The sequence below is a fragment of the Zingiber officinale genome, chromosome 8A, assembly GCF_018446385.1.
Source record: "Zingiber officinale cultivar Zhangliang chromosome 8A, Zo_v1.1, whole genome shotgun sequence".
Lineage (NCBI taxonomy): Eukaryota > Viridiplantae > Streptophyta > Magnoliopsida > Zingiberales > Zingiberaceae > Zingiber > Zingiber officinale.
In genome coordinates this window covers 16,967,502-16,989,995 of record NC_056000.1, presented here as the reverse complement: position 1 = coordinate 16,989,995, position 22,494 = coordinate 16,967,502, and the positions used below count along the sequence as shown (strand labels likewise).

General features: G+C 39.8%; 1 protein-coding gene and 1 pseudogene across 1 annotated transcript; both read right to left on the bottom strand.

Annotated features, from left to right (window-relative positions):
- LOC122010560 overlaps positions 1-19,795 on the bottom strand; it is a 32,550-nt pseudogene extending 12,755 nt beyond the window's left edge.
- Positions 19,743-20,505, bottom strand: LOC122012802 (NADPH--cytochrome P450 reductase-like). The gene is made up of 2 exons (XM_042569445.1): positions 20,073-20,505; positions 19,743-19,980 (listed from the first exon to the last, which is right to left on the bottom strand). The coding sequence occupies exons 1-2, from the start codon at positions 20,286-20,288 to the stop codon at positions 19,876-19,878; spliced, it is 321 nt and encodes a 106-aa protein (XP_042425379.1). The 5' UTR covers positions 20,289-20,505; the 3' UTR covers positions 19,743-19,875.
- Between the last annotated feature and the right edge of the window lie 1,989 nt (positions 20,506-22,494).

The following is a 22,494-nucleotide window of genomic DNA, read 5'->3' as shown; positions in this document are numbered from 1 at the left end:
TGCTTAGAGGATCACACGAACAATCTACATATCACATATAGCTTGTCTATCATGGCGCAAGGGATCGGTAAGATCGAAAGCCAAAAGCATTCCACATTTTGCAAGACGGTTACCAATTCAAGTTTACCGGCGTAAGATAATGTTGCAACCCTGCCATGTCTCCAAAGTCCGCAATATAATCCGCGATCAAGGCAATGGTGGACTCATCAGCTCGTGCAAAATGGAGCAGCTCATACGTATACACCAAATGGTTGATTCTGGTGATGGCACACATCCGATGGAAGTGGAATGCAGGCTTCATGGAGGCTGATTTGAGCGACCATGAGAAGACCTCCAAGCATAGCCAAAAGAGGAATGGTGAGAGCGGGTCACCCTGGTGGAGACCCTGTGCCCCTTTTAAGAAATCGTACATGGCTCCATTGATCCCCACCGAATAGGAAACCATGGTGACGCACTCTGAAATCCAACCGATGTACTCCTGCAGGAATCCAAATCCACGAAGGGCGGTCATCAAGAAACTCTAGTCCACTGTTTCAAATGCTTTCTAGAGGTCAACTTTGAGGACACATCTTGGGGAGAACCTCAAGAGCTGTTGGGCTAGGTCAGTGTTCTTGATAATGGAGCGATCGTGAACAAATGTCGCCTGGGTTGGATCAAGGAGGCTGCTGATAACTGCTTGCATTCATGTCACCAAGATCTTGGAGATAAGTTTGTAAACGACTGAACAACATGAGATTGGCCGATAGTCCGTGGATTTAAAGTTCCTTGATCGGACTTCGGTACCAACACTATCAAATGTATAATTCCATTGTTTGAGGAGACGACCGGAGGTGAAAAATTCCTGGACAACATGTTTCAGATCTCTACCTCTGTTAGCCACGTGGATTTAAAGAATTTTGACCCATATCCGTCCGGCCCCGGGGCTCGATCATTGCCTATATCCGTCAGCGCTTTCCGTATGTCCTCGGTAGCGATCGGAGTTGTCAAAGCTCGCTGTTGGGAGCCGGTGAGGACGGGCCCATCGGCAAGTGTGCTACTGTCCAGATTTGTGCAGTCTCTTGCCGTGCCCATCAGTCGTTGGAAATGAGATACGAACTCAACAACAATTTCTTGCATGCTCGTGGTTTGCTCCCCAGATTCTTTGGTGATAGCCACAACGGTATTCCGCTTGTTGTTCCTTTTAACCAGATCGTGACAGAATTTGGTGTACCGGTTGCTTTGCTTCAAATATGTACATTTAGCACGCTGCTGACAGAATGATTGCTTTGCTTCCGCCAATCTGGTTGTGGTGCGTTGTATGTACGCATAATTGTATGGCTTGATCTCCCCATATAGTATCCGTTGTTGCATGCTTTCTAGTTCCTCATTTGCTCGTAGAGTTTTCTGCGAGATATGCTGGAAATGTAACCTGTTCAAGGCTCGCAGCTGCTGCTTGAGTCGAGATAGCTTTTGTTTAAGTCTAAATTGTGCAGTCCCAGTGATCGGCTTGGCCCAAGATTCAGCAACCAACCCTTGGAAGTCTTCATGGAGTGCCCACATGCTGTGCAACTTAAAAGGTCGTTGTTCACAATGTTTGCCAGGAAGTAGTGATACCACACAGTGAGTGGTCAGATGGACATCTGGGAGCCAGGAATTCAGCAAAGCTTCGGTACTCTTCAAGTAGCCATTGGTTGTTGACCAAAGCACGGTCCAATTTGCAAGAGACCAAGACGTTTGTCCACGTTAATTGGCAGCCGGTTGATTGTAAATCAACTAGATTGCAGCTCTGAACTATCGCCTCAAGATCTCGCAGTTCATAGTGTGTAACCGGCATTCCTCCCACTTTATCTTGGACTGTCAATGGGGCGTTGAAGTTACCTAGTATCAACCAAGGCTATGCTATCTCCTAGATCCGTGAGAGATTGCCAAAGTGGTCGTCGGTGTACGATGCTGTGCAGCCCATAGACGAAGGAAATCAACACACGCTGTCCAGATGTCCTGAAGTGCACTTGACAGTGTATGAGTTCGGATGACGTCACCGAACCGTCCTCGGTTCAGATGACGTCCAAATCTGCTCGCTGCATATCACATAGCACCAAGATGCGTCCATGATTAGAGAAACCAAAGTTGAAACCTGTCGAATGAGGGCTTGCTCAAAAGGTAATGTATGTAACTGACATCAAGCACACTATACCATCAAAACTAAAGATAAAGACATACGTAAGACTGGTGCCAAAAATTTCAAACTCAATGTGAATGCAAGACCGATCTGAAGCTGGTGTATTAAGTTTTTGGTGAACAGCTACATTAGTTCTTAAAAAATGAAAAAAGACAAGTCAGTTTTGTTTTTTCAATCACAATTTAAGGTAGAAACAGCAAGCTAAAAAGGTGAGAGTTACCTGCATGGATGTTGAATATCATGAACTGCATAACCATTTGCAAGATTCCAACTCTTCTCCAGGTGTGCAGCATCTTAATGGTTGATAAAAACGACCCGGTATTCTGGAATAATAGCAAATGTCTCAAGTTCTAATCCAATAAGCGAAGTCGAATGTCTCTCTCAGGAGGAGAAAAAAGACCATGGAGCATCTTCCTTCCTCTTAGACTTGAGCCTGGGTGCAGGGCTCCTACACCAGGAGGAAGGAGAATGACATGCCCATTCCCCAGCCTCTGTTCTGTGCTTGAATCTGATCAGCTCTTTACTCGGATGGAAAGAATCGGGTCGACAGAGTGCCCATTCAAATTAGTTCCCATAGGGAGTAGATGCACCAAAAGCATCATCATCACCTTGAAGCAACTGATCTAGCTCTGGCCATATTAGCTCTTTTCTAAAGTTAAGACATTATCATGAACAAGAAGACACCCCAAGCCATGAATCCATCAGCGAAGGGAATATTTAGAGCAGAAAATAATGATCATGAATCTAGAGATGTACTTGGTACTATGTACCATGAACTAAAGTGATCTTCAATAGATTGATTGTCATCTCCAAGACCCACAGAAATAAGACGCTTTGCACCTGGTTATATGAGCATGAGCAAGTTTACAACACATTCTATTTAATCTACGAAAAATTCAGAAAGCGCAACTACATGGGATTGGCTACATACAAGGCAAAAAAGTGGAAAGATAAATTTGCTTTTGCTTGTTTCAAACTAGTCATATTACTAACATGAACAAAGCAGATGTCAAAATAATCCACTGTAAAGAAGATATTAAGTTCCAGCAATTGATGCATAAACCAACAAATAACATGTATCATTCAAGAGTCATGGCTTGTCAAAATAATTGGCGTGTAGCAGTCAACGCTAAATAGGCCAAGAAAAAACAAAATCTACCAGCCATCAAGTAGATAGGATTTATTAATCCATCTACTATCATTTAGAAGAAGAAAAATATTGTTATTAGTACAACAGCTTTAAATACAAAAAAGATATCAACCATTTAGCAAGAAAAATACAGAGAAAACATAATAAAGTCACAAACCCACTGGCGACAAATTGTTGTCTAGCATAACAAACAGCTCTAGAATCATGTGATGCTAGAGCCAGGTATAAGAATTATACAGTGATTGCCATCAGAGGACCCTTAGAAATTATACTGCAAGGCATTCATACTTGCCTTAAAGCCACTACTAAGTCATATGGTTTGAGGACCAGAAATTAGAAAGTTGGAGCAATGACAACCAGAATACACCTACCAGTGGTACCACAAACAATATGGACATAATTTTGGCATCATACACTTCCTAATCTGAGCCCATGCAAAATGGATAGTGTAGTGTGTTACATATGAAGAACCACAGGCATCAGAGAAAACATTACAGAAAAAATAGATAACAAAATAAGAAAAGCAGGTAGCAAGATGGAAAGATCAGATGAGAGAAATACCCTGATCAACAAGTATCTCATCCACAACCATTGCAACCTTTTTGCCGCACATTACGACAAAAATAAAAGGGGGAGCGTCAGTTAAGAATCATTATACTGAAATCAAACATCTTTGCAGTAATTGAGATATATATATACCAGTTGGCAATATATTATTATTACTGATTGGCAATATATGCTGAAATCAAATTGGGTACTGGCTAGCAGATTGTGTTGGTGTAGTATGAGGCTAGTGCTCAAAGACAAGAGCAATCTTGAACTCCAAATCATGTTTCAAACACTCTCCTTAAGGCTTTATTTGGTTTATAAATTGTGCACTACAAAGACCAAATATCCTTTAGGATTAGATGAAGCGAATTGCCTTTACTTTGCACTAAGTAAGACAATTCAAACAACAAGGGAAAGGAGAGCAAGAATGTGTGTTTATTTTCCATCCAACTTAGCCTCTTTTATAGAGAACCAAGCACATTGAAAATGGCCAAAGGTTGTAACTTTTCCCAAAAATTGTGACTTTTCTCAAAAATTGTGATTTATCTTTCAAGCCTTTTTCAATTATTTAAAATATCCAACAATCCCTCACCATTTTTAATAATTGAAAAAATACTTTATTCATGCATTACAAAACACATTTTGATAATTTGCGCATCAATAATGGTTTCTTTCGATTGAACCACTATCTTAGTGATAGTTTCTTAGAAGTTTGTAAACCATTTTGGTAGCTAAGCTTTGAACCAAAGGTTTATGTAACAAACCACATGAACCATCACACACAGATTCACCTTTTTCCAATTGTTATAAACAGCATACACTTTGTGTAATGCTACAATCCTTTCATGAATGTATCAAAGTTTAAGTCCAAAACTTTCATGGATAATTAAATCCTACATTTATATAAGCAAGTTCTCAAATGCCCCCGCCATTTGTGGCATTTTGACTTGTTAAGAATCATTAAGTTCATCCCCACTTTACTAGTTGGAATTTAAATACTTATCTTTGATATAGTGTTTCAACCTTTGTCCAATGCACTTTTCACTATATTGAATCTAAGACTACGTAATGTGGTACCGTTGGATTGAGGCTTCCATTGTTGAAGGTTTATATCACGGACTTCAACCCCATCACAATGGAGGTTCTTTCAATTATATCTCTAGTTAATCCTTTTGTTAAAGGATCAGCTAAGTTTTCTTTAGATTTAACATAGTCTATGATCATAACTCCACTTTTTATCAAATCTTTAACCATGCTATGTCTCAGTCCAATATATCTTGACTTGCCATTATAGACCTCACTATAAGCCTTGGCAATCATACTTGTGCTATCACAATGTATAGTTATAGGAGAGATGGACTTTAGCCACATTGGTATCTCATACAACAAGTTTCTTAATCATTCGACTTCCTTGCTAACTGCAGCTAAAGCTACAAACTCACCTGCCATGGTGGAGTCGGTTATGCATGTTTGTTTCTTGGATGCCCAGGAAACAGTTCTACTACCTAGAGTAAAAATCCAACCACTTGTTGAAGAGTGATCATCTTTATTCGTTATCCAACTAGCATCTGAGTATCCTTCAAATATTGAAGGATCTCCCTTATAGCTCAAACTATAACTTATTGTGTTCTTGAGATATCTCAAAATTCTTATAACACCCAACCAATGTTGTTTGTGGGGGGTTACTTGTATACCTACTTAACACCCCTACTGCATAAGCATTATTCGAATGTGTACAAGTTATGGCATACATCAAACTTCCTATCACTTGTGAATATTCCAAATATTGTTGAACCCTCATTCTTGACATGGTCAATTTTAGGGTCCAAGAGAGTTAAAGCCGGTTTACAATCATAGTGATTGAACCTTTTGAGAACCTTCTCAATATAATGAAACTACGAGAGTAGGATTGATCCTCGTTCTCTTTGATCTTTATGCCTAGGATGACATCGGCTTCTCCCATATCTTTCATATCAAACTTGTTTGATAGCAACTTTTTGGTTTCTAAGACTTGTTCTAAGTCCGAATCAAAGATCAACATGTCATCCACATACAAACATACTATGACACCTTTACCATTTGAATATTTGTTGTATATACATTTATCTGATTCATTAATTTTGAATCCACTAACAAGTATTACTTGATCAAATTTTTAATATCATTGTTTTGGAGTTTGTTTTAGTCCATACAATGGCTTCACAAGTTTACACACTTTATGCTCCTGTCCAGGTGCCACAAACCCTTTGAGTTGTTTCATATACACCTCTTCATCTAACTCACGATTCAAAAAATGCAGTTTTAACATCCATTTAGTGGATTACCCATTTTTAGATTGATGCAATTGCAAGTAGTACCCTTTGTTAGGACCAAAAGTAGCTAGAGGGGGGGGGGGTGAATAGCTCGTCGCGTGCTCGTTGCTCGGTGTTGCTTGTTTCTTCAAGAATGCGCAGCGGAAAATACATAAACAAACACAAACACGCTAACACTAGGAGTTTACTTGGTATCCACCTCCAACGGAGATGACTAATCCAAGGATCCACACCACGCACGCACCCTCCACTATGAAAACACTCCTTTTCGGTAACTACCGAGGGCGGAGAAGCCCTACAAGACTCTCAGTACAAGAAGAAGAAAGGGTAGTAAAGAATAAGCAAAAGCTTACAAGAAATGCAGTAAAAACCCTAGCTTCTTCTTCTTCTCGTTGCAACTCGCCTCTTGACTTGGATGAACCTCCAAGAACCTTCAAGAACTGGCGGTGAGGAGCTTAGAGAGCTTTGGAGGAGCCGTGTTGAATCTGGAATGAATCGGTGAAGTTCTATCGAAGGAATCGCACGCCAGCTATAAACGACGCCAACGGTCGAATCTCAATCGATTGGATTGCTCCCGATCGATCGGGAGGCTTTGGATCGATCCACGGATCGATCCGAGCGTCTGCTCTCGACATGCGGATCGATCCACGGATCGATCCGGCGCTTATCGCGGACGGCGTCCCAATCGATCCAGCGATCGATTGGGACCTCTGATCGATCCACGGATCGATCCGGAGGGATTGCGAGGACTCACCGGATCGATCGGCGGATCGATCCAATCTTCTGGATCGATCCACCGATCGATCCAGATCCTGGATCGATCCGGATCGATCAGATCTGGATCGATCCACCGATCGATCCACCTGGATCAATCCACGGATCAATCGAACCTGCTGGATCAATCCACGGATCGATCCAAACCTTGGTTTTGCCCAAAACCAAGTCCAAAGCCCCAAACCAACATCTAGTCAACCATGACTTGTTACATAAGACTAGCATCCGGTCACCCTCGACCGGCTAGGACTCTCTCACCAGTGTCCGGTCAATCCTTGACCCACTTGGACTTTCTCTTCTTGCCCTGCCAGTCCCTCCGACCTACTTGGACTTTTCTTTCTCGTGCAGTATCCGATCAACCTTTGACCTACTTGGACTCTCACCGGATGTCCGGTCAACCTTGACCCTTCCGGATTTCTCTTGCCCCGCTTCACTCACCGGGACTTTCCCAATTGCCTAGCTTCACTCACTAGTCTTTCACCGGCTTCACTCACGAGATTTTTCTCCCGCCTAGCTTCACTCACTAGACTTCCCATCTCTAGGTCTTTCACCGGCTTCACTCACCAGGGATTTTTCTCCCGCCTAACATCCAGTTAGGACTTCCAGTCAAGTATCCGGTCATCCTCGACCTACTGACTCTTCTTCAATCAACCTTGCGTTGTCGAACATCGAAACCCAAACCAAGACTCAAGCTTGGTCAACTAGGTCAACCTTGACCGAGGGGTGCACCAACAATCTCTCCCTTTTGATGTTTGACAATACCAACACTATCACTTACAATACCACGTATAAGTTAGGCTAATCCCATAGCCTAAACCTTCTTTATGCCACTAGGTAATGAATCATGTTAAGCCCTTCATTCTCTCCCAAGGGGCCAACTCCCTCTAGGTAATGAAAGCCTAACTTACTCCCTTTCATTCTCCCCTATTGGCACACATCAAACCATCTTTGAGCACACATCAACCCGTGCCTCAATTTTGGGCACTCTTCAACAAATTCCCATTGTTGAAAACTCTCCCCCTGAAGAGTTGCTCATCGTTGTTCACAACTTCACTCGTTGTGACCAACACGATAATGAAGGTCCCATACCCTTCATTAACCTTAACCCTACATTCTCCCCCAATGTAGGCAAATGCCCATCCTTGAGCATTATCCACTTGAAGCCACTTGAACAATGAGGATATCCACTCCCCATTAAAGTTCAAACGCTCAACCTTGAGCATATTCTTAACGGAAGGTTGACCACCTTCCAAGGTTCATGAAAAATAATTTTCATGTCTTTAAAGAGTCCCTCCCCCTAAAGACATGGTGGTAACTTCTGTCATTGCACCAACAATGACTTGGAATCCCCAAAACTTTAGGAAACCCAATTTTAGAAGTTTTGAGGTTCAAATATTCAAAATTTGAAACAAACCTCAACCTAAACTTCAACTTAGCCTTCCTTAACCAATCCATCCTTGTTTTCCACACGAAAACACCCTTTTTATGTATACAAATGTATTTTGAGGGGTTTGGAATGGTTACCTAGACTAAAATAGGTTCAAAATGCTGAAAATAAGCTTTCCCAGCCAAAATCAGCATCTTCGATCGATTGGAGTTGGGTTCCAATCGATTGAACCTGCTGAATCGATCCACCGATCGATTCGGTCTGGATCGATCGGTCGATCGATCCAGAGGCTTCTGCTGCGAGAAGCCTTCTCAATCGATCGGTGATCGATTGAGGGCCTCAATCGATCCAGCGATCGATTGGAGTCTGAAAGTTGCTGAAATTCAATTTCAGCCAATTTGAAACCCCTAGAAAATTCTACAAAATTCCAAAAATCGTAAAAATTTGTGTAGACATTATTTAGGGTATAATTTATCATGGAAAAATAGTTTTCTATGAAAATACATCATATTTTCAAAGATTGACACAAACTTGAGAACTTGCAAAAACTTTAGTGTTTTCTTCAAGTTTGTGTCTAACTATTCAATGGTGATTACTATCAAAAGATAGCCTTCACCAAGGTTTTCCAAAATCATTTTAAAACATTTTCAAAACCAATATCCCACCATGTTCCTTGGGCTTAATGCACATGACTTGTACATTAGCTTTCCCAATGATGGGAATACACATAACTATGTGTTTTGATGAACCTAAAACTCGAAAGAATGCACTAAATCAACATGTTGAGTTTTGTTCATCATCCTAACATCTCACTTGTATCTAATGTGTACTAAAATTACATCCAAGTCATCTTATAGGTCTTTGTGAGATGTAGATTTTGGTTTTGCCCTAACCTAGGGATCATGCATATCTATCTAGGCATTTTAGAGATATTAGACATCCACCTAGGATGTCACTTGTTAAAAATTTGTTGTTAAATGTCATTTGTCCTTAAGTACAAGAAATGAAACTTAATGCATGATTATGCTATGGCATACATCAAAATAAAATAATTTTCAAAAGAAAATATCCTATAACTACATGATGTATGTATGGCATGACATGGTATTTTTGTATTTTTCATGATAAGTCATGAATGCAAAATACAAATAAGATAAAATATGATGTCATGGCATATTATGAGCAAACAATCATGGCAAGGTTTAGCATAAATAAAATATACCTAGATTACCTATCTAAGTATCGTTAATCTTAGCTAATCCTAAAACTTAAACCCTAGATTGCCCAAAGTGCTTCAAGAGAGTGCCAAAACCTAAATGGGCATTTCTAATTCTCTTGATTAATTTATGTCAATTGAAATTAAGCTTATCCTCAAATGTTGGCATATTCCATTTTTCCTCAAGAGTAATCACATAAATCAAGGCCCGGAGTGCCTTAAAATTTCTAAGAGAATACCAAAATCCCAACTTGGTATTTCTCTAGGTTTTCCCAATTTATGCCTTTTTAAGATAAAATCAATTTTCCACAATTAGGCACATTTTACTCTTTCAAGGAGTAAATAATAATTCCATTTCATTTTCAAAGGTTAACAAAAACCTTGAAAATGCTCCTTGAGTGTCAATTTCCTCAAAGTTGGGTTAACTACCCTTCTAATCGGAGTTGACACTCTCTAACCCATCTATGGGGTAGAGAAGATGCTCCTAGGAACCCAACACCTATTGGTGCTCCTTGGATGCTCTAGGTACTCACTAGGGATAACTTCCTAGTGACCTTGTTGAGCTTCTTAGAAGCCTTGGTCACATTTTCTAGGTCAACTCTAGGGATAGCCTCTCTTGTGACCTTGTTAGTGACTTTCTTAGACTTCTTAGAAGTCTTAGTCACTTTGGTTGCAAAGATACTTCTAGGGATATCTTCCCTTGTATCTTGGACTTGACCTCTAGACTTAGGGTTTGTTCCATAGCTATATGAAACCCTATGATAACTAGGCACATCCTTTTTAGCTTTGGGTTTGTATCCCAAACCTCTATGACCATTGGATGACCTTTGTGCTCCTAGACCTAAGCTATGCTCATTTTGGCCTAATAGGATATTTTCCATCCTTCTTAGGGTCTTTTCCATTTTATCAAGTCTTGACCTCAAGACTTGATTTTCCATCACTAAGTCCTTAGTTTTTGGTTTTCCATTAAGTCCATGAGCATTTTTGTTTCTAGGCTTGTAGCTACAATCCTTAGAGTTCTTGCCTAGACTTTTACCTACATTCCTAGCCTTAGGTGTAGTAGTTTTGGCATGTAGGGCCACATGCTTTTCCTTAAAGCCCTCATGCTTCCTATTCTTATGGTAAATCGCATTAAAATGATAAAAATTAGAACTATCATGCTTTTTACCATAATGTAAAGGAGTAGACTCGATAAATGTTACCTTCTTCTTTACCTTGGAGGCTCCCCTTGACTAATGCCTCCTTGAGCCTTGACCATCTTCTTCCCCTTGAGGCATTGACTCCGCCCCTTTTGATTGCAAGAGAAGCATATGATATGCTCCTTGCTCTTTTGTTCGGGAATGGTCTCCTCGGGCTTCTCCTTGCCCTTTTCACTTGACCCTTCTTCTTCGCCAAGTTGGGATACTTGCTCTTGTAGTGCCCACTTTCCCTACACTCAAAACATATTATATGATTTTTATTTTAATTGAAACATTTATACCTTGTGTAGGGATGGCACTTGCTCCTCCATTGCTATTTCTTGAATTTCGGAGGTGGCACCATCTTCTTCTTCTTCACTTCCCGGATGTAGAACCTTCTCCTTCTTCTTGATCCGGCGTCACCAAGGATCCCCCTCAATCCTAGGGGTGGAGGCTTCATCATCTTGAACATGAAACAAGGAGTATGCTCCTCCTTGTTCCCTTCATCGCATTCCCTTGAGGATGAAGCTTCTTGGATTTCCTCTTCTTCGGAGGTGATCTCTCGACCTCGGAGTCCTCCTCTTGGTCTTGCTCCAAAGAGTCACCCTCTGGATTCTTCGATCTTGTACAGTGGAGGGATCTCTTCATGAAGCTTGCCAATTTGCTGCATAGCTCCTTTGGATCTTCAAACTCTCCAATTTTGCGAAGGATGGTGCTTGATAAATTGACCAAAAGCTTGGTCACTGTCATTGGCCTCGCACCTTTGGACTTGCTCAGGGCTCCATTTGCTTTTCTTTAGAATTGCCCTTTGAATTTCTTGGAGCCTTGAAGCCTTCCATTAGAGCAAACCATTGCTCTATCTCCATCGTAAGAAAATTTTCGATTCTTGATTTCCAAGAATCGAAACTCGTAAAAGTGTATGGTGGAGCCACCTTGTGTCAAATCCAAGCCCATCTTGGAATTGCATCTTGAAGTTGAGCTTGATAAAGTCTTGAACTTGAAGAATTTGCTCCAACTTCTTCACCCTCTAGCTTTTCTTGATATGCTTGACCCTTCCGCGATGATTCGGTGAAGAGCGGCCTTGCTCTGATACCACTTGTTAGGACCAAAAGTAGCTAGAGGGGGTGAATAGCTCGTCGCGTGCTCGTTGCTCGGTGTTGCTTGTTTCTTCAAGAATGCGCAGCGAAAATACATAAACAAACACAAACACGCTAACACTAGGAGTTTACTTGGTATCCACCTCCAACGGAGATGACTAATCCAAGGATCCACACCACGCACGCACCTCCACTATGAAAACACTCCTTTTCGGTAACTACCGAGGGCGGAGAAGCCCTACAAGACTCTCAGTACAAGAAGAAGAAAGGGTAGTAAAGAATAAGCAAAAGCTTACAAGAAATGCAGTAAAAACCCTAGCTTCTTCTTCTCGTTGCAACTCGCCTCTTGACTTGGATGAACCTCCAAGAACCTTCAAGAACTGGCGGTGAGGAGCTTAGAGAGTGCTGGGGAGGAGCTGTGTTGAATCTGGAATGAATCGGTGAAGTTCTATCGAAGGAATCGCACGCCAACAGCTATAAACGACGCCAACGGTCGAATCCCAATCGATTGGATTGCTCCCAATCGATCTGTGAGGCTTTGGATCGATCCACGGATCGATCCGGAGCGCCTCGTGCTAATCGGCGGATCGATCCACGGATCGATCCAGCGCTTATCGCGCGCAGCAGCCGCGTCCCAATCGATCCACTGATCGATTGGGACGATCGGGATCGATCCAAATCTTCTGGATCGATCCACTGATCGATCGAGATCTGCTGGATCGATCCACGGATCGATCCAAACCTGCTGGATCAATCCACGGATCAATCCAAACCTTGGTTTTTGCCCAAAACCAAGTCCAAAGCCCCCTAAACCAACATCTAGTCAACCACGACTTGTTGGTACATAAGACCTAGCATCCGGTCACCCCGACCGGCTAGACTCTCTCACCAAGTGTCCGGTCAATCCTTTCGACCCACTTGGACTTTCTCTTCTTGCCAAGTATCCGGTCGGTCCCTCGACCTACTTGGACTTTTCTTTCTCGTGCAAGTATCCGCGATCCTTTGACCTACTTGGACTCTCACCAGATGTCTGGTCAACCTTGACCCTTCTGGATTTCTCTTGCCTGGCTTCACTCACCAGGACTTTCCCAATTGCCTAGCTTCACTCACTAGGTCTTTCACCTGGCTTCACTCACCAGGATTTTTCTCCTGCCTAGCTTCACTCACTAGGACTTCCCAATTGCCTAGCTTCACTCACTAGGTCTTTCACCTGGCTTCACTCACCAGGATTTTTCTCCTGCCTAACATCCCAGTTAGGACTTCCCAGTCAAGTATCCGGTCATCCTTGACCTACTTGACTCTTCTTCAATCAACCTTGCATTGTCAAACATCGAAACCCAAACCAAGACTCAAGCTTGGTCAACTAGGTCAACCTTGACCTGAGGGGTGTTGCACCAACACCCTTATGGTAGTTATTCTTGCAACTGGTGAGTATTGATCAAATAATCAAGACCTTGTTTTTGGGTATAGCCTTTGGCTACTAATCTAGCCTTGTATTTGTCTACAGTTCCGTCGACTTTCAATTTCTTTTTGAATATCCATTTACAAGCCACGGGCTTGGAACCGGAAGGCAAATTCACTAGAACTCAAGTATTGTTTGACAATATTGAGTATATTTCATCATTGATTGCCTCTTCCCAAAATGATGCATCTTGTGATTTCATTGCTTCATCATATGTTCTAGGATTATCTTCTGTATTAAAATAAAAAGTTATTTGATTACTTAGTTCATTTCTTGTACCTTTAACAAGATAAGTAACAAAATTTGAACCAAATGATTTGGCCTTCTTTGCCTTTTGCTTCTTCTTATCTCAATGATCTCATTTTAGTCATTTGAGTTAGCAACATCATCATTTCTCAAGTCATTGTTTATGTTCTTGGAAATGGAACTAGATTCATCAATAATTGCATCTCTTGATTTTACGATCGTGTTGATTCCTATAGAATCATTGTGTTCAATTACCATGAACCTATAGGCGTTGCTATAAAGATGCTATAAAGATGCACTCTACACATCTTTTTCCTAATTTTCTCTTTTTGGGTTTAGGAAGCCTTACAATGGCTCTACAACCCCATACTCTTAAGTGTTTGAGGTTAGGCTTCCTTTTGTGCCAAAGTTCAATAAAAGTTCATAAGGGTTATTGAACTTCTTTTATTTGGTATCTATTCAGTGTATAATAAGCTATAAGTACATCTTCACCCCAAAATCCTTGACTAAGTCTTGCATTACCATTTCCATTAACATCTTATTTTTCCTTTCGGCCACACCATTTTGTTGTGGTGTATAAGGTGCAGTTAACTCATGTTTGATACCGGTTGACTCAAAGAAATATTTATCATAATATTCGTCACCTCTATCAGTCCTTAGACTTTTTATAGAGATGTCACTTGCAAATTCAACTTTTTGTTTATAAGACGTGAACATTTGCAAGGCTTGATCTTTAAAATGCAATAAATAAACATAACAAAATACTGTGCAATCATCTATAAATGCCACAAAATATTTGTTTCCTCCTAAACTTGGAGTTGCATGCAAATCACATAAATCACTATGCATTAATTCCAACTTATTGGTTTTCCTTTCAATTTGTGGAAAAGGCTTTTGATTATTTTATTAATCATACAAGTGTTGCATTTTTCATAATCATTTTGTGCACATTTAGGCAAAAGATCTAATTTACTCATGTCATAGATTCTTTTGTAATGAACATGGCTAATCTAGAATGTCATAAAACAGTTGAAGACTCAATCAAGTAAACAAAGGATGCATTCTTATTGATAGGCATAACATTTAGGTTAAACATGTCATTACAGAGATAACTCTTCCCAACAAACATCCCACCCTACGGAAGCACAAAATTATCCGCCTCAAAAACTAGTTTAAACCCAAACTTGTTCAAAAGACTACCCGATACAAGATTTTTCCTAACTTTGGGAACAAACAACACATTGGTTAAAGTTACAACTTTTCCCAAAGTAAATTTTAGATCTATTTCCCCTATGCCCTTGATGGGTACCGTTGAGGAATTCCCCATGTAGCCAACAAAGTTTGGATTATCAATTTCCTTCAAGGACCTAAAGAAGCCCTTATTCTTGCATATGTGTCAAGTGACTCTCGAGTCAACCCACCAGGTGAATTCTTCATCAACCATAGTGATCATGGCTACAAGTGTCTTCTCATCATTGCCTTTGTTGTGGAAGTTTGAAGCATTTCTATTCTTCTTGAGAAGACGGCACTCATACTTGTAGTGTCCCTCCTTGCAATGATAACACTTACCTTTCATTTTCTTGATTTTGCCATTGTCCTTGCCATAGAAAGTCTTCTTCTTGAATTTACTGTTTTGGCTTTCTTCTATGACATTCACCTTGGTGGTTGGCTCCTTGCCTTTATCATCCTCCTTTGATTGAGGGGTTTCGAGGGGGGGAGGGGGAGTTTATCAATCAAAGCACTATCCATAACCAAATTGTGTTGAGAAAAATGATTTAACATTCTTTCTAATTCTGTGAATTGTTGCATGATGGGCCTAGTACCCATCATTTTATAATTGAAGAATGTTGAGACCAGAAATTTCTTACTTGTGGAGTCTTCTCTCATGTACCTTACCTCTAGTTTTTTCCACAGCTCCTTAGCGGTTCCTACCTTATGGTAGATGTCAAGCAGGTTGTCCCCCATGGCGTTGAGGATGTGACCTCTACAAATTTCGTCATCCGTCTCCCACTTCTGTTTTGCACGGAATTCGTCCAATGTCTCCTCCTCCTCTCCTTCATGTGTTGGCTTTGGGGTGTTGAGCACATAAACCACATTTAGGGCTATCAAGAAGAAATGAACCCTCTTCTTCCCACGGATGAAGTTGTCGCCTTCAAACCTATCAAGTTTTACTATACTGGATGTTAGTTCTTTCACAGCCAAAGTCGGCCCTGGGCCAGGACTACCAAGGCTCTGCCCAGGGCCTATAAATACTCAGGGGCCCATTTTAGAACAGTATATATATATATATAAATGTTTTCCCCCTAAAATTAACTTTTTCTTTTTGCAGAAGCCCTCGTTGAAGCCTTCGCAGAAGTCCTCGCAATGCCTTCCCTCCCTTGCCGAAGTGCCCTCGCGATTCTCCTCGCCAAAGCCCTCCTCACCGTGCCTTCCCTCCCTAGCCGAAGTGCCCTCGCGATTCTCCTCGCCAAATCCCTCCTCACCGTGCCTTCCCTCCCTGGCCGAAGTGTCCTCGCGATTCTCCTCGCCGTGCCTTCCCTCCCTCGCTGTGATGACTAGCCCTCTGTACGTGCGGCTAGATTGACTCGTTACTTTTGCTTCTCCAAACCCTAAAAGGTCATCATCTTTGCTCTTCTGTTTGAACTTTTCTGTTTTGATCACAACCACATCTTTCTCATTAAGGGCCTCATATCTAACTAGTTTATTAACCTAATATTAAGGCCTACTGTAAGTTCTGTTTTTTTCCCAGCACGAGGCATGATATTGATTGTTTGATCTATTCCTTTTTGGCTAACTGCATATGTAGTTTGTTTGCTGATAATTAACTCATTGTGACATGCTTATGGAAGATTCTTGCGTCTACTGTTAGTTTGCCACCGAGATTATCCATATTTCTGTTGAACTAATTGGAGTTAAATGATTATTATGCTATATAAATTTGGCAACTGTAATTTTGGTTTTCCATGAATTAAATCATCATTGCTTTTACTTCAAGAGATGTGTGCTTGCTTTATATGCTTCCTTAAAATGTATTCTGTTTTGGCAGATTGGAGATTTTAAGATTTGAAAGCGGTGAATGCATTCATTACACTACTCAGCAACATCTACAACTTCGTGAGGTGCACATCCAAATATTTAATTGTTTTGATCTCTTTATTATATCATACTATAATCCACAGTGTCCTAATGTACTTTCCAATTCCTTATTTTGATCTTGGATCTGAGTATTTTTCAAATTTTAAAAATTTGTGTTCTAGTAGATTGTTCGAGGCCTTTGCTTGCATGCGCATATCCAATCTTATCAAACTAAGAACAACACTAAAAATAAGCAGGCCGAATGAGTTCATATCATATTCTGTCTAAGCATTTTTAGTTCCTTTGAAAAGCATTGGTGCACATGTAAATTAATGAGGTGCTCTACCAACTGAGTTTTAATCCTTGTTATAGACATTTGAACATAGAGACAATTATTTTACTACTATCTTTTTTTGGAACCTTATTTTACTATTGTCTTTAATTACACGAATAAAGTCCTAACTCCTACACAACTGAATTGTGTTTTTTTAAAAACTTGCAGGATATCTATGTAAGGTCTTATAAGTAATGTCACTTTTTTTTAGATAAAAAGATTTTAATTTTTAACCACTCTGTTGAATAAATTATTTAAGTTGCTCAAACTCATAGTGAATATATTTGTAACAGGTCTTCCGAGTGTTCTCTGCGTTCTCCCTTATTCCTATGTTGATATTGAAAATAAGGATTATGGAGGTAAGCTGACTAGGCTACACTTCTTTATTATTTTCCAGTTTAGTGTCATGATTTTGTGTTACATTTTTCTTCACTACTAAAAATTCAAGTGACTGTTCTCTGTAAACACTTCTTGCATTCAGAATGAAATTGATTACAAATAGAATTGTTATTTTTGGATAATTTAATTGTGTAGGAATGGGAAAAAAAATATATAGATAGTTTTGAAATTGATGCTTAATTCTTATTTTTATATTAGAATTGTAGAAATTTATCCGTAAATAAAAAAGGAACAACCATCCTAAGATAAAAAAAAAAATCTAGTTTCCTTATCCCATTTCTAAAAACAAAATTTTATAGATTATTACTTAGATTGATGGATGGATAAAATTGGGGCATAATTAATAGTTTCGCCCAGGGCCTTTACATAACAAGGACCAGCTCTCTTCACAGCACTAGCCATTTTGGGTGGTAGCATAAAGCCTTGAGATCATTGTAGTACGAGGCTACTGCTCAAAGACAAGACCAATCTTGAACTCCAAATTGTGTTTCAAACACTCTCCTTAAGGCTTTATTTGGTCTATAAATTGTGCACCACAAAGACCAAATTTCCTTTAGGATTAGATGAAGCTAATTGCCTTTACTTTGACTAAATAAGACAATTCAGAAAACAAGGGAAAGGAGAGCAAGAATGTGTGTTTATTTTCCATCCAACTTAGCCTCTTTTATAGAGAATCAAGCACATTGAAAATGACCAAAGATTGTGACTTTTCCCAAAAGTTGTGACTTTTCTTTCAAGCCTTTTTCAATTATTTAAAATATTTAACAGATTGGGTGACAGTTTTGATGAGGGTCATAGGTAACATAAAGAGAATGGTTTGTTCATCTATTGTGGAGTTTGTAGCACCGCTATCCGGGAAAGCATGTAAGATAAATTCATGTCCATGGATGTTAACCAAGCAGCGGACTCTAATATCCATAGTGACCAGTATTACAGATACTGGGGTTTTTTTATAAAAACCATGTCAGTGTCGAAAATATGGTCACTAGGCTCCTGGATCGTTATTCCTTTGCCTTTGTCAGCTGGACATGTAGAGGCGTAGAGCATTGGTTTTTAGGGTGGCCAACAGAGTTTCAAGTAGGTTTAGTCGCGTTTCCAGGATTGATACTCTTATTTGTAGAAGGATATTCCTAGTACTGCCTCGTACTTGAGGCATTATAGGCATGGTAATAACAAAAATATGTTCTAAGCATATGTTGCAGATTTGTCATCTATAAAGTGTGTATGTGCCTCGCTTATCTATAGCTAGATAAAAACCACATAAGAAGCAAGGAACATTATTCGTTCCTGTTTTTAAATTTCAATCATGGAGGTATTCTGATTGTATAGGGGGAGAAGGTAAGCTTTGTTGGAACATCATATCCATATTGTGTGGTGGGAACAAACCATTCCATTGGTCTTCGAAGTCTTCAAACTCGTGCTGATATTGTTCAATGGTCTGATTTGGTTCTAAAAAGGAATTAATTTACTAGTCTGTAGTCCGAGGGAGATGGTAGCTTCTCGAAATTGTCTAGAGACTATAGAGTATATAAAGGATGTATCAGAAACATCCGATTGTATTTCGACTAAGTCTAAGTTAGTACAGGTAACTAATTTTACTTCTCAGTTGTACATATTTTTCTTTGTCGGGCATGCAAAAGATAGATGTCCTTCCTCATTGCATGCAAAACAAGTTATTTTGTTGGCATAGGTTTTCTTTGGTTTGTATCTTCTAACATGTTTATACCGGTTTAAATAAGGTTTGCGTTCTTTGCTCTTTCGAACACAATATATATAGCAACCTTATTGAAATGCTCATAGTACCTGTTGCCCAAACCAAAAACAGCGCACTGAAGATTATTGAGCCACTTCCCCCTATCTTTACTCTATCAATAGACAACCATCAAGCACTGTATCATACATTATTGACCAGAGGATCATCGTAAGAATTAGTTTTCTCTATTTAAATTAAGCATCAATCTCTGTAAACCATTTATAGAAGCAAGCAGCATTATCAGTAGGTTCTCTTGAGATTTGGTGGTGGTGCAATCTGAGCGTGGGCAGAACAACGATATAACATTGCTTTGGCAAAATCGAGGCTAGAGTTGGTCTCTGTCTCTTTAAGACGAATTTGCCCTACACACGGTGCTCATGGAACACAGTAATCGTCTTCCAAGATATAACGACTTTATCTTGCAATAGCAGCACTGCAAATCGCAAAACCTCCAAACCAAGAAAATTTCCCGAACTCTCCAAATACAAGTATGGAATGCATGCTTGCTTTGAATTGGAATGAATTGATTAAGTTAAATGAGAAAGAGAGGGGTCTTATGTATACTAAATGAAAGGATATAACAATCACTTGGTTCAATTAAATCTCAACCATCCAACTTGAATTGGATGGTTTAAATTGCATCACTTCCCGAGAGATACAATGTCTCTTTATTTGGATGTCAATTAATGGTTGAGATTGAGCCATCCAAAGAGCACTTATGCCTTCTCAAATCGACGATCCAGATTTGTCAATCTTAATCCAATGATCTAGATTTAATTTCTGATTCAGAAAACTCTTATGTTATAAGAACATTGCACAGGTAAGCTTACAAAATCGACGACTTTAAAGGCTGCTTCCTCATAACGCGCCTTGCCCTCCTCAGCAAACGCCTATGTCATAAACAAACAAAAGAAACAAGACAAAGGGATTAGAGGAAATGTGGAATTTACAAAGATTCCAGAGATCCAAAATCAAGCCTTACCTTAGCGAACCCCTCGGACGGTGTCGGTGCCAGTCTGCGTGCCGAAGAACAAGACGGCCTTCTTCTTCCCGTCGTCGTCCACGTCCGTATCGCTGTACATTTCACGGGTAATGGCTTAGGCGGCTCATCCTCGGCGCCACCAGACCGCCGCAGGAGGAAAACGAAGACGACGAAGCCGAGGATGAGCGCGACAGAAGTGGCGAGGGCGACGTCCATCTCCGTCCGCAAGCCATCCGGGCTGGGGAGGAAGGATGAGAAGAAATCGAGCGGCCCGACGACTTCGCCAGCGCCGATTCCATCGTCGTCGTGTCCTCGTCGCAAACGGAATCCTGAGACGGAGTCCGAGAAAAGGGCCGGGATTTAACGGGTCTCCCTGGTCCTCCACGTCAGCAGTGAAAGGAGTGTACAATGACGGGTTAAACTCGTCCAAGCAAATTGCTTCTCTCCCTCTTTCTTTTGAATTACTTGTATTTTTATTTAGTTTTTTTAATTGTTTATTATTTTTTCATCAAATTTTTTTATTTTTTATTTTATATAATTTTTTAAGGTAGTCAGAATCTCTCCTTTATAAAATTTTTAGTTCAAGATATTTTATATAATTTTTATTTTTATTTTTATTTTTAGATTGTGTTTGATTCCAATTATGATGTATAATATTATGTGATTATCTAATAATTACATAATTAAAATTAAGAGGAATAAAATATAATTTAATATTAGTTGATTCAATATAACTAATATAATAAAAATTTATTTGTTTAAATATTTTAATATATAACTTACTTTAATATTTATCTATATTATGAGTTCAGATCCATATTCCGTAATTCTTGGTCTCTTCCACAATTTGTACGTTAGATTACGGCTAAAATTGATTGTGATATCCATTGGGTTCATCTTCCCACCTAGGTTATAGTTTTGAATCAAGTTAGATGGCCAGAGGCCGTCGGCGGTGGGTGGGCGGCCCCATGCTCGGCATCATACAGTCCGCCCACCGCCAATGGCCTCCGGCCGCCTAGCTTGACCTAAAACTATAACCTAAGTGGGAAGGTGAACCTAAGGGAGATCGCAGACAATTTTGGTTGGATTCCGATAGTGATTCAATGTACAAATTGTAGAAGGGACCAGAAAAAGATTAGGAATTATGGACAAGAGGATATGGTCTCCTGTATTACCCTCGATTACAAAATCAATCATACATATTATTATTTCTTTTTGAACTCTATGTTAGTATTTCTTTTTTTACTTTCCTTTATAGATATATGAAAAACCTCACTTTTCGATGTTTTTCGATTGGGAGTTGCACGCCCTTTTGCCTATGTGTCGGACATGGATCATTATTGTTGGAGTTACTTCGGAGCTAGGAATAAAATGAGTTGTAGCGGAATACTTGAAGCAAACTCCTCCAATGTTAATAAGATGAATTTACCTAGTATCCACCTCAAATGAAGTGACTAATTCAAGGATTTGGCCCTCTCTCATACATCCATTATGAAAACACTCATTCTCGGAAACAATTCGAAGACTATGAAGTTTCGTACAAACTCACACACAGAAATACGAGAAGAAGAAAAATAAATCTTATAAGATTTATAGCAAATGAAATCCTAGCTTCTTTCTTCTTGTTTATAAACACCTTTTGATGAACTTGTAAGTACAATAATACTTCACTTTAAGCCTTCAAGAACTAGTGTGAAGTCGTGTGAAACTTTGAGCAAGAACCTTTTTGAAATAGTGCATGCATCAATCCTTTTCTAGGGCTCTTCGGACGCCTTAATCAATTAAGCCTCTCCTTAATCGATTACTGCAATCACCACGTTAGCAAACTGCTTCAAACGGTTATATTTTTTAACCTTAAGTGATTACCCTAATCGCTTAAGAAGGGTGTAATCAATTATGGCCTTTTCTATTCGATCACGAGAGAGTCATAAGCGATTAAGTTTTTCTACTTAATCGCTTATCGCAACTTCTATTTCAGAAAGCTTCTTAAGCGATTGCCCCAATCACTTAAGATATGTCTAATTGATTAGCATGATTGATTAGACACATTTCTGTGCACTCACGAAAACTAGCTTAATCGATTACCATAATTAATTAAGCATGTCATAATCGATTACAACCCTTTGTGTTTCCTCACAGAGAGGCTCTTAAACGATCACCCTAATTAATTAAGGCCTACTGAATCGCTTACCCTAAGCAATTCAACAACCCTAGCTCCTGAACTCGAGTCCTAAGATTCCTTACTCAACATCCGGTCAACCATGACCTATTAGGATTTCTTTGTACTTAGCATCCGGTCAACCTTGACTTGTTGGGACTTTGTCACCAAGTGTCCGGTCAATTATTTGACCATATGAACTTTTCTCCTCGTGTTAAGTGTCTAGTTAGCCTTTAACCTATTTAGACTTTTCTCCCCATCACA

What these genes read in the sequence shown, in the direction of transcription:
- LOC122012802 (XM_042569445.1), bottom strand. Translation starts at nt 20,288, where the DNA reads ATGGACGTCGCCCTCGCCACTTCTGTCGCGCTCATCCTCGGCTTCGTC. An exon ending in CGTCCGAGGGGTTCGCTAAG is followed by an intron (nt 19,981 to 20,072) that starts GTAAGGCTTGAT and finishes TTTATGACATAG; the next exon opens with GCGTTTGCTGAGGAGGGCAA.